This window comes from Hirundo rustica, chromosome 1, assembly GCF_015227805.2.
Source record: "Hirundo rustica isolate bHirRus1 chromosome 1, bHirRus1.pri.v3, whole genome shotgun sequence".
Lineage (NCBI taxonomy): Eukaryota > Metazoa > Chordata > Aves > Passeriformes > Hirundinidae > Hirundo > Hirundo rustica.
In genome coordinates, this window is record NC_053450.1 from 96,136,099 (window position 1) to 96,150,613 (window position 14,515).

General features: G+C 42.7%; 1 protein-coding gene across 7 annotated transcripts in view; it reads left to right on the forward strand.

Annotated features, from left to right (window-relative positions):
• Window positions 1-14,515, forward strand: part of NFATC1 (nuclear factor of activated T cells 1) — a 115,577-nt gene that overhangs the window by 11,677 nt on the left and 89,385 nt on the right. For all 7 annotated transcript variants that reach the window (XM_040059868.2, XM_040059877.1, XM_040059886.2 and 4 more), the window contains exon 3: window positions 8,392-8,551. In XM_040059868.2, the coding sequence (XP_039915802.1) occupies window positions 8,392-8,551 (160 nt within the window). The remainder of the gene's footprint in view (window positions 1-8,391; window positions 8,552-14,515) is intronic.

The following is a 14,515-nucleotide window of genomic DNA, read 5'->3' on the forward strand; positions in this document are numbered from 1 at the left end:
GGCTCTGGGTAGGAAGCAGCACAGAATAGCTGAAATCTGAGTTACATTAATTGCATTCCCTTTCTGTCATAGTTAGAGACTTTATTTTGGTGTCTTCTGAAAGCTGTAATAAGCAGAAGCATACGGTGCAGGACAATAATTCAGCTTTCCAAGGGTTAGTAGGCTGTTCCTAGTCCCTGGTTGCGATGGTCATCCCCCTTCCTCCTCCTTCCCAAGCACACTTGGCTTATTGCTCTTGACAGTGAAGCTGCCTTTCTCAAAGTGAAAGCAGTAAGTGTGTAGCTGAAGTGTTTTAACTAGTGATGCATTCCCTGGTTCTCAGTCTAGTCAGTCTCGCCTTTCTTTAGCCAGCACCCCTCTGCTGTGTGCTGTTTCCCAAAACTGAGGTGGATTGCTCCATGGCTCTTTATTTTGCAGCACGCTCCCCTTCCTCATCGTTCTCATTCTCTTCTGCATTGCCAAGCTCCTTTCAAGACCCTGGCTCCATTCAGCGCTGGAAAATGCAGCAACCCCTTTGGGTCTGGCAACCCAGAATTAGGCACTCACTGCCTTTCAGAGCTAGGGTAGAGACTTCTAACACCAGGAAAATCCTTCAGAGCCTTGCCATTTACTTAGAAAAAGCCTTTTATGTTCATCCACTGCAGTGCCAAGTAGCCCACGTTCATCAGAGAGGCTGGTCCTCAGCTGTTGTGTCGGGGGCAGCTTTTTGCCAATGACTTCAAGGGCAGGAATAGGACAGTTTGACCAAACAGGCTTTTATCTTTCCGTTGCAGCAAGCGGCTGTAGGCACTCTGCCGCGGTCCGTCAGGAGGCTCCCGGCGTGCCTGTGCGCTAACACAAACAAGAAAGGTGAAGTGCACAGAACGAAGCCCCACTATGTTGTGTATTTAACATTTTTTCCACTGTTTTGGTCTTGTGTAAAATATGTTTCCTGGTTTGCAATATGTTTCCATGTGATCTCATTAACTCGTGCTCTAGGGCAGTTGGAAGTTACTGGTGAAATGTGATTTTTAAGTTATTTTACCAATCAGATACACTGACAGTGCTTCCTTCCACCAAAAATACCTCTCGTTTTATGTATATGAAAGTGCTGGGCAACTGAGCACGGACGTCAACAGGATCACAGCCTACGCAACAGAAACTGTTATTTTAAATCTTTCCAGAAAATTTGGTTAAGAATTTTTCACAACAGAGCTGGATTTTTTTCCTGTTATGTTACACATCTGTTCTATTTCAAACATGGGGGCTGGAGGGGTGGATTCCAGCAAACAACTCAGGCTCCAAAATCTACCAGGTCATAATGATTTTGAGATAACCAGATTTGATTGCCTCCTCTGTCTCTTCCTGAAAATGCGGTACAGTTTTCATCAAAAGCCAGCATGCCTTGGAAAATCACTGACGCCTTTCCCTCCCTTTCTTGCATTCCCATCTCTTTGGGAGCAGGAGGGAGCAGGCTCACGCACACCATCGGCTGAGTGCTGTCTCCTTTCCCAAGGCTTTATAGTGGGCATCAGTCTAAAAAGGAAACTGCTTTTTGCTATTGTTACTAAAATTGATGATGTTTTTAATTTTTCATAATTAAAGCTCAGTCCTCTTTAGGCTTTTCAAGTCCTGGAGCAGGGGAATAATAAGAGTATATAATGAGAGTATAATAATGCCTGCCTTAACAGAAATAGAGCCTTGCAGCTGAGGCTTGAGCTGTGCAGGCTAACCCAGGGCTGGTGGGAATTTGTCTGCAGTCCTTTGGTTGTAGCCCAGGGCCTTGCACCAAATCTTTGGATGTGGAAAATACTTAAAGACCAAGCAGAGATTTCAAGGGAACCACTGGAGCAAAAGCTGAAGTACCAATGGGAATCATACCTTTTCTAGACAGAAACAAGTTATCTAAATATACCAGTCTGCCTCAAGAAGCTCTGGAGGTAAATCATGATGCAGAGAGTCAAGAGATGGTCTTTGTGAAGCTCTCTTTTGGCTTTTATCTCCAAGTTTGTGGTGTGGTGGTTTTGGGGGTTTTTGTTTGTTTGTTTGTTTTGGTTTTTTTTTTTTTTTTTTTTTTTTTTTTTTTTTTTTTTTTTTTTTTTTAATTTTGGTGTTTGTGCATTGTGCTATCTCACTCAAATGCTACAAGTTTCTGTCTGAAGAGTATCTCTCTTAGAGCTACTGCAGCAAATAATTTTAAGAGAAGCACTCCACTGGGAAGTTACTGTACAAGCAGGTGATGCTCTGTGTTTCTCAAATCCTTGCTGTGTCAGTGGTGTTCCTTCTGTGCCATTTCTCCATCTCTCCTAAGTGCTATGTCATGCAGAATATCTTGTGGACAGAAATATCAAAGCCAAAATGAAAGTACAGGAGTGGACTTTCATCCCTTGTCTATGGGGACATTGTTAGTGACTACTTCCAAACTGAAATCCCATTTTTTGTATTCTATACCTGCTCATAAACAGGCCCTAAATCACCCTATCACAACAAAAAGTATAGGCACTCACAGAGTGCCATGTTTCTGAGTATCTTGCACATGTTATATGACTTCACCTGCTGTATTTGACTAAACACAACCCAGATTTCTTGGAGGCAGTTTCTTACTCTTTGAAAAGTAATGCATTGTATTTATATCAAGTGTTATAGATTTAATCCAAGGAGTGTGATGGCCTTTAACACTTGAGCTTGCACTAAATATAGTGTTTTTCAAGAGAAAGAGAAATGGTTGGGTTTGTTGGTTGGGCATATGGCATATATGAGGTCTACCACCCCAAAAGTAGTTTCCAGGAATAGACAGGTCACTTTTAAAAGCTCCCTATGGTGTTTTCTTCCACAGTTTATTTTTTTAACAGTCAAAAGCCACATTTTCTTTAGCTGCAGTCTCCTTTTCAACCTCAAAAATATGCATGTATGTTTTTGACCTCACAGGCACGTGGTTATGTAGTTTTACTTATGGAGACTGAAGTTTGTACCTCTCTGCAAGTTGCAAAAGCACATTTTACTTTTGTCTGCATCAGTGAGCTTTTTTGGGGGTTTTTGTGGTTTATTTTAATTCTGCTTTTGGGGCTCTGACAATATTAAACTCAAGATGCAGAAACTGAGGCCCCAAATGATATTATTTCCTTACAAACTATGATTTTAAAATGTTGTAGATATTTTTCTTCTTTCTTTTGATTTTCAGACCCTTCAGATGCTTTTGATTTGGGGGGGAGGAGGTGTTTGTTTGTTTGTTTATTTGTTTGGGGTTTTTTTTTTTGTTTTTTTAGAGGTATTTTGTTCCGGATCATGAGATAGAGGGCAACCCTACTTTGCAAAAGTTGAGTTTCTCAAGAAAATGACACCAGCAATCTTGAGATGAGATGAGATGAGATGAGATGAGATGAGATGAGATGAGATGAGATGAGATGAGATAAAATGAGATGAAATGAGATGAAATGAGATGAGATTAGTGGTGCAGCAGCACTGGATTTGCTGACCTGTGCATCCATGGCGAACTTGCGTGTTTATGGCAGGCGAGAGGAAGTTCTTCAGACAAAGCAAAGGCAGGGCTGTCTGGGCAAGACTCAGTGAACTGGGGACTTGTGGCTGTTGGCAGTGACCATCTCCTGGGACTCGTTAGTGTTAATTGAGGGGCTGGTGCTGGGAAGTGGACAGGGAAGAGCCCAAAATGCCGCTAACCTTTTCCTCATTTCTGCTATATTCCTGCTGAATAAGGATGTTTGGATACTTTCAATGTGTTTGTTTTGCCATCACATAGCAGTGACTTTTTATTACATTCAGTTGCTGTACCATAAGGCTAAAGACTACTTGTAAGCCTGTCTCAGTAAACTGATGTATTTTTGTTTGTTTGATTTAATCCTCCCCACGCTTTCTCCCGACTGTTTTTCAGTTCATTCAAACAACCCTGTAAGCATCTTATTAATGGCCTTCCTTCACAAGCTCATTTTAACATCCCAGGATTCTAAATTCAGAATAAGCAGAAATGCGATTATCTTGTTATCTCCATTCCTGCAGCAAAAGTTTCTTGTTCTTTCTCTAAACCATCAAATGTGAAACTTCCCATGCAAACCAATCTCTGAGTGAATTTTTAGGACAGACTGGTGAAATACTATGTGGGAGAATGACAACAACTCATGTTTTCAGACTTCAGCATGAGGAATTCCAGTGCACCTCATGCACTTCACGGAGGAGCTACTTGCTCCACATGCCAACAAAATACAGCCAAGTCTGGGGTGGGACATAGCATCTCTTTTAACAGCTCACAGCCAGATTGCTCAATTGTCAGACAGGAAATTAAAAAAAAGGAGAGAGTAAAATCTGCCCACGTTAAGTCATAGGTGAAATATAAAGCAGGTGTATTTTTCTGACCACAATCAGAACGTGGGGACATGTAGCCATCACCGTTGTTTTCTTACTCTTTCAATATCACACACAGGGATCTTTCACAGGCATCCACTTCAATGTGAGACAAGTAATAAATAATAAATCATTACCATATTTGTATTTGGTGCAGAGTTGGAGCAGATTCAAGCTAACAGCCTGGTAAAAGTTGCAGCAGCCCTGTGGTTTCTCTAGTTTGTGTTTTTGTGTCTGTAGGAAAACTCTTTGTCAGAAAAAACTAAGTTTAGCACAGGGCACCCGGTCTCAGCTGTACTCCTTCTAGGTCACTCACTTTACTTTGGATGCTGAAAGACACTAAGCATCTTCTTCTAGGCAGTGGCTTATGCCATTCTTAGGCAGCTCTCTGGGGTAGATGACTGCGTGCTGTAGTATTTGGCCAAGAGCAGGACTAGTCCCAGGGTGAGACTGGCAGTTGTTCTTATACCTTCTACAGTCTGGGACAAAAATGCCTGTGAATCTCTTTTTCAAGTGGTCTTGGGCACCTAGTAGCTTAGAAAGCGTAAAGATAATTTAATTCCCAAATGGATAACAGTCATGTGAAAATGGAGCTTAAACACCTTTACAAAGTTTAGCAGAAGTTTTTGGCTTTGTTTCTTCTCTGTCTATATTCCAGTGGGCTGCTTAGTATCTTTCTTCTTCTTCTTTTTTTTTTTCCCCCCTGTTTTTTTGTAACTTGATAAATCTTTCTGCTAAAGGCAGAAGTCATCCAGACTGGATAATCTGTTTTTGATTTAATCATATTGTGTATCTGGTGTATGCAAAGAAAATCACTATTCATCTGGTTTTTAATCTGATTTATGTAGGACGGAGTTATATTGAGCCAGTTTTCTACAGCCTAGCACCAGGTTTTGTGAACCTGCCTTGAAGCAGCCATACCTCATTACAGCACTTAGGAGGACTACAGTGAGATTTATTAGGGCACATAAAGGAACGAGACAGGTTTTCAGCTGGTAGAAAATGTCATCTGAGGGAAAAACACTGATGTGTATTTGGTAGGAGGACTGCATGAAGACCTTTTATTCCTCTTCTAGACTGCTATGCTGGGGCTTTTCTCCCATCCACATGACGCTAGCTTGATGAGGTAGTTTGGAGCTTTTCAAATTAATATTTGCAGAAACCAGATTTGATTTTACCACTACACCATTTGTTTGGTGAATTTTTCCTTTAACCATGTTTAACTACAGAAAATTAGGTGCATGATGACGATAACCTAACATAGGAAATAGCTCTGACAGCCCCAGTCCATGACTCTGCTAAATGCATCACTTTGCTTCCTTTATCAGGAAAGCTCCCATTAATTGTCAATTCATAATTGGCAGGCGATGCTTTGGAATTTTGATTATAGATGTGAGGCTAACAGCAAACCATATTTTTATTTTCAGACTTTATTTGAGAACATGAATTTTACAACTTAATTATACTAACTCTTTCAGGTGCTGATTTGAAAGGGGGGGTTGTGTGTCTTTTCTTTGGTTTTTTTTTTTTTTTTTTTAATAGATGTCATTAATTACAAAACTCCTGTGTATCTTTAAAAAAAAAAACCAAACCAGCGCTCTTCACTTGAGGGCTACATGCTGTCAGCCAGAGTTGTTGTTTTTAATTAAGTGTTAAAAATTTCTAATCTGATAGATGTCGTGTCCTCAGGAAAAAAAATCCATCAAGTGAGAATTTACTTGAAACCAGAAACATCTGTTTAAAAATGTGTGCTGATCATCACCAGGAGAGACACAGCTGGTTTGCTCTACTCTTTGTCATTTATCATTACTCAAATATGCTTCATCCAGATTTTTTTTTTTTCCAGACTAAAATACGTGTACCTAAAGTGCTAGGCAAAGAGCAGTGGCTACATACAGTGGCCATTGGTCTGTAATTTTTTGCTGTCTCTTCGCTCCTTGTGTGAGTGTGTAGAGTGAGTGAGAAGAGTGAGAAGAGCTTCCCCTCACCTCCAGAGTGGGCCTTGGCCGTTTTGGGGGAAAGGCTTGCACAGGAGCTCAGAAGGTGCAACATCCTGCCTGTAGCTGAGGCAGGGGCTTCCATGTGCAGAGGGGCAGAAGGAAAATTCAGAGTTTGTCTCTGTCAGGATTTTGCCAGTGGAGACAGTGCCCTCTCATGCTTCTCCTGGCTCCAGATGTTCCTAGAAGCTCAGAACCTGAACAGAGACATCTTTCTTTTTGATAAGCTCCCACTTAGGGTGAGCTGGGATGGATATTTCTCTTCCTCTGTGTTATTGGGCTCCATGTCCTGAAGGCTGGAAAACAGAATAGCTTGATATTTGGAGCCTGCAACTTGCCAGTGAGTTGTCCTGGGCTAGCAGGAAGTGCCCAGGGAAGAAAGGTGATCCTGGTCCTCACCCAGGATGGGATTTGGTGACTCCAGCTGACCCCTGTAATGTGTATAGTGTGTGTCCATAGGCATGCAAATACATGGCTCTGACTTGTAAACAATGAAGAAAGATAATGTAGGGAAACAGCAGAACCTGAAGTCTCAGCAGTGCATATGCACACAGGCAGTAGCAGATGTGAGTTCAATATGCTCATGATACAGGGCTGGGTGAGCACTCACAAAAACCTGAAAGGCAAAGCAAGAAAGTGCCTGTGCTAGTGGTAGAAGTCCTGCTCTGCAGTGGAGCCAGCAGGGCTGCTGAGAGCTGTAATGCTCGAGAAGCCGCAAGTGCACCAAGTGTGGATCATTGGGATAGTAACATGGAATATCGAGCCTCCAGCTGAACATGTGTTTGTAGTATATGCATCCAGTGTGGAAGCTCTTGCACATCTTTTCTCGGTTGGTCAGCTCATAGGGAAAGGAAAGATTTCAGCTGTGATCCCTGCTGCTCAGAGTGTCCTTGCTCCTGGGCTGCAGCAGTGAGGCAAGGATCCAGTAAATTACCAGTGCCCAGCCTCCTCGTAGGCTGGGGAGAGCTGATGAGACCTCACCTGCAGGCTGTGATGGCACAAGTCCTCTCACAGTGCCAGGGAGTCCTGGCCGTGTGGCCAAAGGGCCATGATTTTCTGCTTGCTTGTTATCTTCTCCAGGCGTATGGGAGAATAGTTTCACATAAAAGGGGAGGAGACTGTGTTGCAGTTGTGCTGTTTAACTACTTGTAAAGACTTTTGAAGGACCCTCAGTGAAGAGAATTCACCAAAGCAAAGAACATAGGGTGGACATGAAATTAGCGTTTTAATTTTAAAGCTTATTTCTTCAATTTTAAGATTAAAAAGTCTATCTCAGAGCTGCTGTTTCTACTGTCCTTGCTTCTTTTCTTTCAAAGCATCAAGTTGGCATTTCTTAAATATATCCCAGCTATTTTCAAGCATGGTTTTATATTGGAAGAGGGTTTCTAAGCATACCATTTGCCCACCATTGCATGCTGTCAGGCTGCTTGATGGTAATGAGTCCTTAGTATTTTAGTTAATTGCAGGGTCAGTGCTGAGCCAGAAGAGTGAGCTGCATTTTCTGCAGGCTTGCTCATCACCATCAATAGGGTTCATAAGCAAGTTCTGACTTCAGAGCTTTCTCCTTTGCAGTGCATTAACCCAAAAGAGATCAGCTTTGCTTCAAGACTCTCAGACATGCTTTGTGTTGGGAATGAAGCAGGGAAATGGCTATTTTTTTCTTCTTTTCACCCCCTGTAAATACAGCAGATTTGTTGAAACCCATTAGTTGAAACTCCCTTGTCTTTCTACCTTTTTTTCTTTTGCTTCGAGAGTTAATATATAAGATATTTGTAATCTGTGTCTTAAAATTTTCAATTTTGGATACAAATCAGTTAGCATCTGGGCCAATAGATATTCTTGACCCATAAATTTTCCTAAAATAGCCATTACCTTCTAAATTACTTATGTCATGACATTATCCTTATCAATGAAATTTTAACTGTAAGATGGTGAAGGATGAACTCCAAGACCACTGTGTATAAAGTAATAGCGCTGGCTGCTTGTAGTTTGTGATCGTGTACTTGATGTTAATTTTTTGTTAATTTTTTGATCTGTTTTTCTTTCCTTTCCATTGTAGCCCATCACTGCCTGCTCTTGATTGGCAGCTGCCATCTCACTCAGGACCTTACGAACTACGTATCGAAGTGCAGCCGAAATCCCACCACCGAGCTCATTATGAGACAGAGGGCAGTCGAGGAGCTGTGAAGGCATCTGCGGGGGGCCACCCCATCGTGCAGGTACCAAACTGTGTAACCAGCAGTGCAGGTTATCTCAGTGCTCTGTGGCAAGCGCCATTTTTTCCCTAAAACCAAAAAGTAATTTTAGAGATTTTTCCTGTCCAGAGATTCCTGCACATGAGCACGCCTTAGAGCGTATTTCAAACTGAGTGGACCAAGCCTTTGGTTAAGAACAATGCAAGAGCAGGGTGAATACAGGGTGGATTGCTGCTCTGTCCGTGTAGGGCTCAGTGAGTGTTCAGCTGGCAAGTGGTGACCATGGACCTATTTGTGCAGTCAGACTCCAGACATGCGGTTTATACTGAAATCAGCTGGGGACGTGCTTCAGTACATTTAGTCCTTAACTTGCAGTTGGATCTAATCAGAACTGTGAATGCATGCTGGAGTGCAGAGCTGTAGCAGTGATGTAGAAGTATGTTGCTGGTCTGTATGTTGCAGTGAGTTCCAAGGAAAGGCTTTTAGAGTTTCTTCTGTTCAGTTTCTAAAACCCTTCCAGCTTCTCTGGAAAGCATCTGAGGTCTGAATCTAGTTTCATGGATTCTACCAAGCTCTTTAGTTACTCTGTATAAAGCATTTAATTTAATAACTCTCTAAACTGACCCTTAATTTGTTTATATGAGTAGTCTCATTCATTTTTAAAGGCCTTTTCTCAAAAGGAGTAGGAAGAACAAGATTTGGTTGTTTAAAACAAAAGAAAATGTAGTGGGAGAGAGTGGGAGAGAGTGCCTGTCCCTCCTCAGCTGCTGCTTCTTCACCCAGCAGTTAAACTCCCAGTACCACCCATACGGGTTGTGACCCTCCATGCAGAAGAGCCCAGGTTTTATCCCTGCCCAGATGCCACAGGACCCGTGGATGCCGCAGCACTGCTGCCATGCTCTCACTGCTTGGGCTCGTGCCACAAGCCGTGCAGCAGGAGCAGTGGCTTGTTGAAAGCCCAGATGGCTCAAGATGATGTACAGACCACACGTGCAGGGCTGTGCATGTTTGTTTATTTGCTGTAAGCCCCTGTTAGCAAACATGTCTGTGGAAGGAGCAGTGGGAGTCTGGGATGACACTGGGCAGAGAATGCTGCTTCGTGAATGTGTACTGCTGCCGCAGCTGGGAAAGGAAAGTGAGAGGAGTTGTCAGCAGCAAACACACTTCAGCTCTGCCAGAACTCGTCAGTGGCATGGGATTAAGGAAATTGTCTCCTTGAAGTTGAAAGGCTTTAGCAGAACATTTGTGAATGATATTAAAGAGGGGCTTGTGACAGACGTGCTTGTTTACAATTAATGCCTACTCTGTTTGTGGCTTGATGCAAGGAAATGCAAATGGGGAGGCATCAATTTGCAACGGCTAGCTTGGCACTTAAAGTTTCTTATGTGCATTTTGGAAAGACTGAATGTGATGCCAACATTTAATTGGACTAAATGTGTCCAGACATTTCCCCTCTCATCCCCTGTCCCAGTCTGTCGGGAGGGAGCATGCTGCTTCCAAATACAAACAAGTGTCAGAAGAGAGGAGAGGAAATTACAGAAGGGCATGAAGGGAGAGAGGAGGAAGCAGACAGTCCCAGCCCTGTCAATTGGTTCTACCGGCTTAATAAGGATTAATGTATTTTTCAGTCCTTTTATTACAACCCAAACATCCTTTTCACCAAAAAGAACAGAAACATGAAGAGGCGCAGAAAAATCTTTTCTGTGCTGACATTGCCATCATGGCTAGTTATCTGTTTGAAGAAATGCATTAGAGTTCTGACTTCGAGCAGAGGTGAATAGATGGATGGATTAAAAATGCTTCTGAAAAGAAAGGAAGTATTTATAAAAAGTTTTGTAAGAGAAATAGTAAGTACTTACAAATAAAGAAGTACCTGAAAAACAAAAGTATGTATAAATAAATGGAGGAGGAGGAAATAGGGAGTAATTTCAGTTAAATTGGTGACTGGCAAAACCTGAAAAATGCATTTCTGAATCATGAACATATTTCCAGATGTTGCAGCTGTTTGGGTCAGGTGTGATTCATGCCACTGGGTTATACAGAAAGGAGCTCAAGTTTTGAAGTTCAAGCCCAGATGTAAGCTCAAACAGAATCTGAGTGTCTTCAGGAGAAAGATTTTGGATCAAGCTTTTCGTTCTTTAATATTTCTGGTGTTTTCTGTTCTGTTGACTCAGGGAAAACTGTCATAAAACATCTTTGGCCTCTTGTCCTACCCTTTTCTGTTACATTTTTCCTATGTTGACAGTGAGGTCTTTCTTATGTCAGTACTTAGTGTAAACTTGCTTTAACTCTGCTGTTGTTAAAGCTCTTTGTCTTCAACAAGAAGAGAATATGGATGAGGTCTCTCTCCTCTCTCTGTTTTTCTCTCTGTTTCAAACCCCCTCTCATTGGCATCTTGCTTCCCAAAGTAGGAGATGTTCTCACACTAATACCTCCACAAATCTGTTGGGCATGCTAAGGCAGAGGAGAAGTAAATTCAAAAAGCATCCACTGTTCATGGCATGGTTCCCAAGCAGAATTGCCAGGAGGTTGCTCTCTCTGCAGCCAGCGCAGGTTTATCTATTTTTCCCAGGCAACATTAGCTTCCTTGCTGCTGATCCATCTCTTCTTTTAGGAGGTGGAATGTCTGAGGATCAAGGGTTTCTGAGGCAAGCATGCTGGAGAGCAGTAGCATTGGAGGGCTGGAGTCTCTCATTGGTATGACATGAAGCCCAAGCTTGGGGACCAATTTTTTTCATTGGCTCCTCCAGGCTGGTGACTTCTCTGTGTAGCTGGAGAGGGCCACATGTAAAGCTGAGGACATGGCACTGTGTGTAATGCCACCACTGTATGAGATTGCTTTTCCCTTTTCGAGCATGGGAAAGGGCAGACAGAGCTGAGCGTGGCAGGCAGCCTGAGGAGCTCACACTGACCCGTGCAAAGGACAAGCCTGGTGTGTGCTGGGGGCCCTCTGTGGCAGCGGTCATGCCCACCACTTGCTCTTTATCATCTCTGCATCATGTGTGGGAATTACTCACTGGAAGGTCCTGTGGGCCATCTCCCAGGCATATATCATGCCAGCAGGATTTCCTGTGGATTTCCTTGCATGGAATGGCAGCACCTTTCCCTCTGCACTTAGAAATGATATGGTTTGGAGCGCTTCAAGTTACCTGTGAAGGCTCATGAGCCTGGTAACACAGTATTCCTCTCTCTCACGTCTTGCTTTTGCCTGTTTGGGTGTTTGGCTGCCATGGCAGCTCCAAGCTATCGCTGTTCCCAATTGCTAAACATTTGGAGAGTGGGATGAGCCGGCGCGCCTGGTGAGCTAAAAATGCCACAGAGGATTGGCAAGCGAGTGGTGATGGGGAGTGGTGCTGGTGAGCTCACAGCTGGCACTGGCTTTTACCCTTGGCTTGGGGAAGTATTTTGCGAGTTGCTGTTGCCTTTGGTGATTTCAGACTGGAGTACTCCCACTTCTGAGTCAGAACAGGGACAGTGCCCTGGCTGGCATCAGGCATTGGGAAGCTGCATGTTGTGTCAGGTGACAATTACACCTGGGATCACTCTGAGGAGCAAAATCCTGTCTTGTTAGCATTCTGCTGGCACCTACTCCTTCTCAAGAGTTCATCGCTTGGGTGAGGATTTTTCAAAACAAAATGAAACCCACAACATTACGTAGCTACAGATACATTTTAAGTGAGGTGAATTTAATTCAAGGGGTTTACATCTTAAACATACCCTCCATTTGGACCTATCTCCCAATTCTTCATTTTGAGAGTAGTGGTGAGGAGTTGCACAAGATGGGGTTTGCATTCCAGCCAGTAATGGCTCTGTTTCAGCTGCAGGTAAGTAATCCAGCAGATAAAAGTTTAGGCTCCCCAGGGAGGGATGGCACCAGATTATAAATGCATGGTCTGTAGATATTCTAATTAATAACTCATCTTTAAAATAAGTCAAGCACTTTGCCTGAGATGGAATTTTTACAAGCAGGGTGTGGTGTATCTGTGAGATAAAATCCAAATACTCAAGAATGTTTAATTAAAGGGCATGATGTACTCCCATAGAAGATTGTACTTAATGGTGAAAGAAAATATTCAAGTGCACAGAGTGGTCTAGTAAGCACTTTCAAAAGCCATTATTATTATTAAACTTTTTGACACAAAATATGCCATGAATTCTCTTCAAGATCACTCCTGACTTGAAGTAGATAAATTGGCTAGAAAAAGGAAAGAAAAGGAGTTGTAAGGGTTTTCCTTTTTTTATCTAAGTGACCAGTACTATCCAGAATTTGTTTTTCCTCCTAATATGGAATATAAAGTGAATGCTGCCTTGCCTTTTCACTGTATCTCTTTGAGTGAGATGGTAGAGGTTGTGTATGGCTCCTGTGCTCCAATACAAAATTTCATCTGAGCCTGTGGAGAGCTGAAAAGTCTAAACTCCCTCATTTTACAGGCAAAACACAATGATTTGTCTGCTAATTTACATAGTCAAAATGTTGTTTGTGCCAGGAGATTTGCTCACAAGAGTCATCTGTGTCCTTTCTTGACAAGATATCAAGTAGGCATTTTGGGTCTGATTTTCAAAGGCCTTGAGGCATACATTGAGATTTTTAAATCCCCTTTTGACTAACAAGTGTCAGACTCTCCTCCATGGCAGTCCCTGCCTTGGTATTTTTTTTACATCTCCACATCACCATAATTAGGCACCAACATGCCCCTGAGTTATTTGCATACCTCAGCAACACACGGAATGTCTTATTGTTTGCTTCCCATTGATAGTTGGTTTTGTTGCTTTTGGATAACGAGCAGAAAGTCCCAGTGCAGGTGCTGGCCACCACAGGTATCTGCCAGAGCCCTTTCATCTTCAGACCTATAAGCAATGAATACCTTTTGCAAACCCCGTGAGGAATAGAAAGCCTCGTTTACAAAGCATTGTAACTTCGGGGGGCATCGCACTCTGTTCAGCATCTCTCATACACCTGGCATCACACACAGCCAACAGCGTGAGGTCAGACAGTCCTGTGGTAACCAGAGGGCTAGATGGGAACAAGAGAACTGAAGAGCTAAAGGAAAAGACTGGAAAGACGTGTTCACCACTGATGATGGGAAGAAGATGAAGGTATAAGGAAGCCAAGAGGAAGGCTCTTCCAGACAGAGCAGCCCGAGTCCTTTGCAGCAGTGCTCTGGTGCTACATAGCAGGAGTGAATCCATGGGGAGTCCCATTGTATGGGACCTGCAGTGTGCTCATAAATGCTTTTCTTGGTAGGGGTCCCCACTGCAAGTTTGTTTTAAACAACAGAGCTGCCACCATTGCTGAGTGAGTCAAGAGGATTAGAAAGAAGAAACAGTTCCTGGTGGGTCCAGCTCATGGCCATCTGACACCTGAGCAAGAGGAGTGGATGTGGAAAAAATTGTGTTAGCTGCTTTCCCCTTCCCTCTCTGGGTATATCAAGGGCAGAGCAGAGGGCATATTCTTGTTAGTAAGCAGTGATTCAACCCATCATGCCACAGCAGACTTCCTCTCTGTGCTGCCCTTAGCTTCTTTTTAGAAGGCAGCCACCACTGTTTTGTTCAGATGGAAATATAATCCTTCCTTATGGTGGGCATATAAAGACATTGGCAAGCACCTGTTAGCCAGGTTGCAATTAATAGCGCAAAGCCATACAATCACACAGCAAACCAGACAGGGAGCCTACGCTATAAAGCCTTGTTTTAGACAGACGGTACTTCTTAAGAGTGATTCTGGGCTGAATGGCTTTCTCATTTCTTGCATCTGTATAGTTAAAGCAAAACCTCTAACTAGCAGACAGATAATCAAAACTGAAAAGTAGAATGATTTGGCAGATGTTTTAAGGCTGCTATTGCTTCTATAAATCCAGCAAATGGAAGAATGGCTATTGAAAACTTTTCATCATGATTTTTTTTTTTTTTTTTTTTTTGTTAGGAGAGTGTATTTTGGAAAGGGAAAAGTTTCTTATTTTTGGGTTTCGCATGAAGTTGGTCCCACAG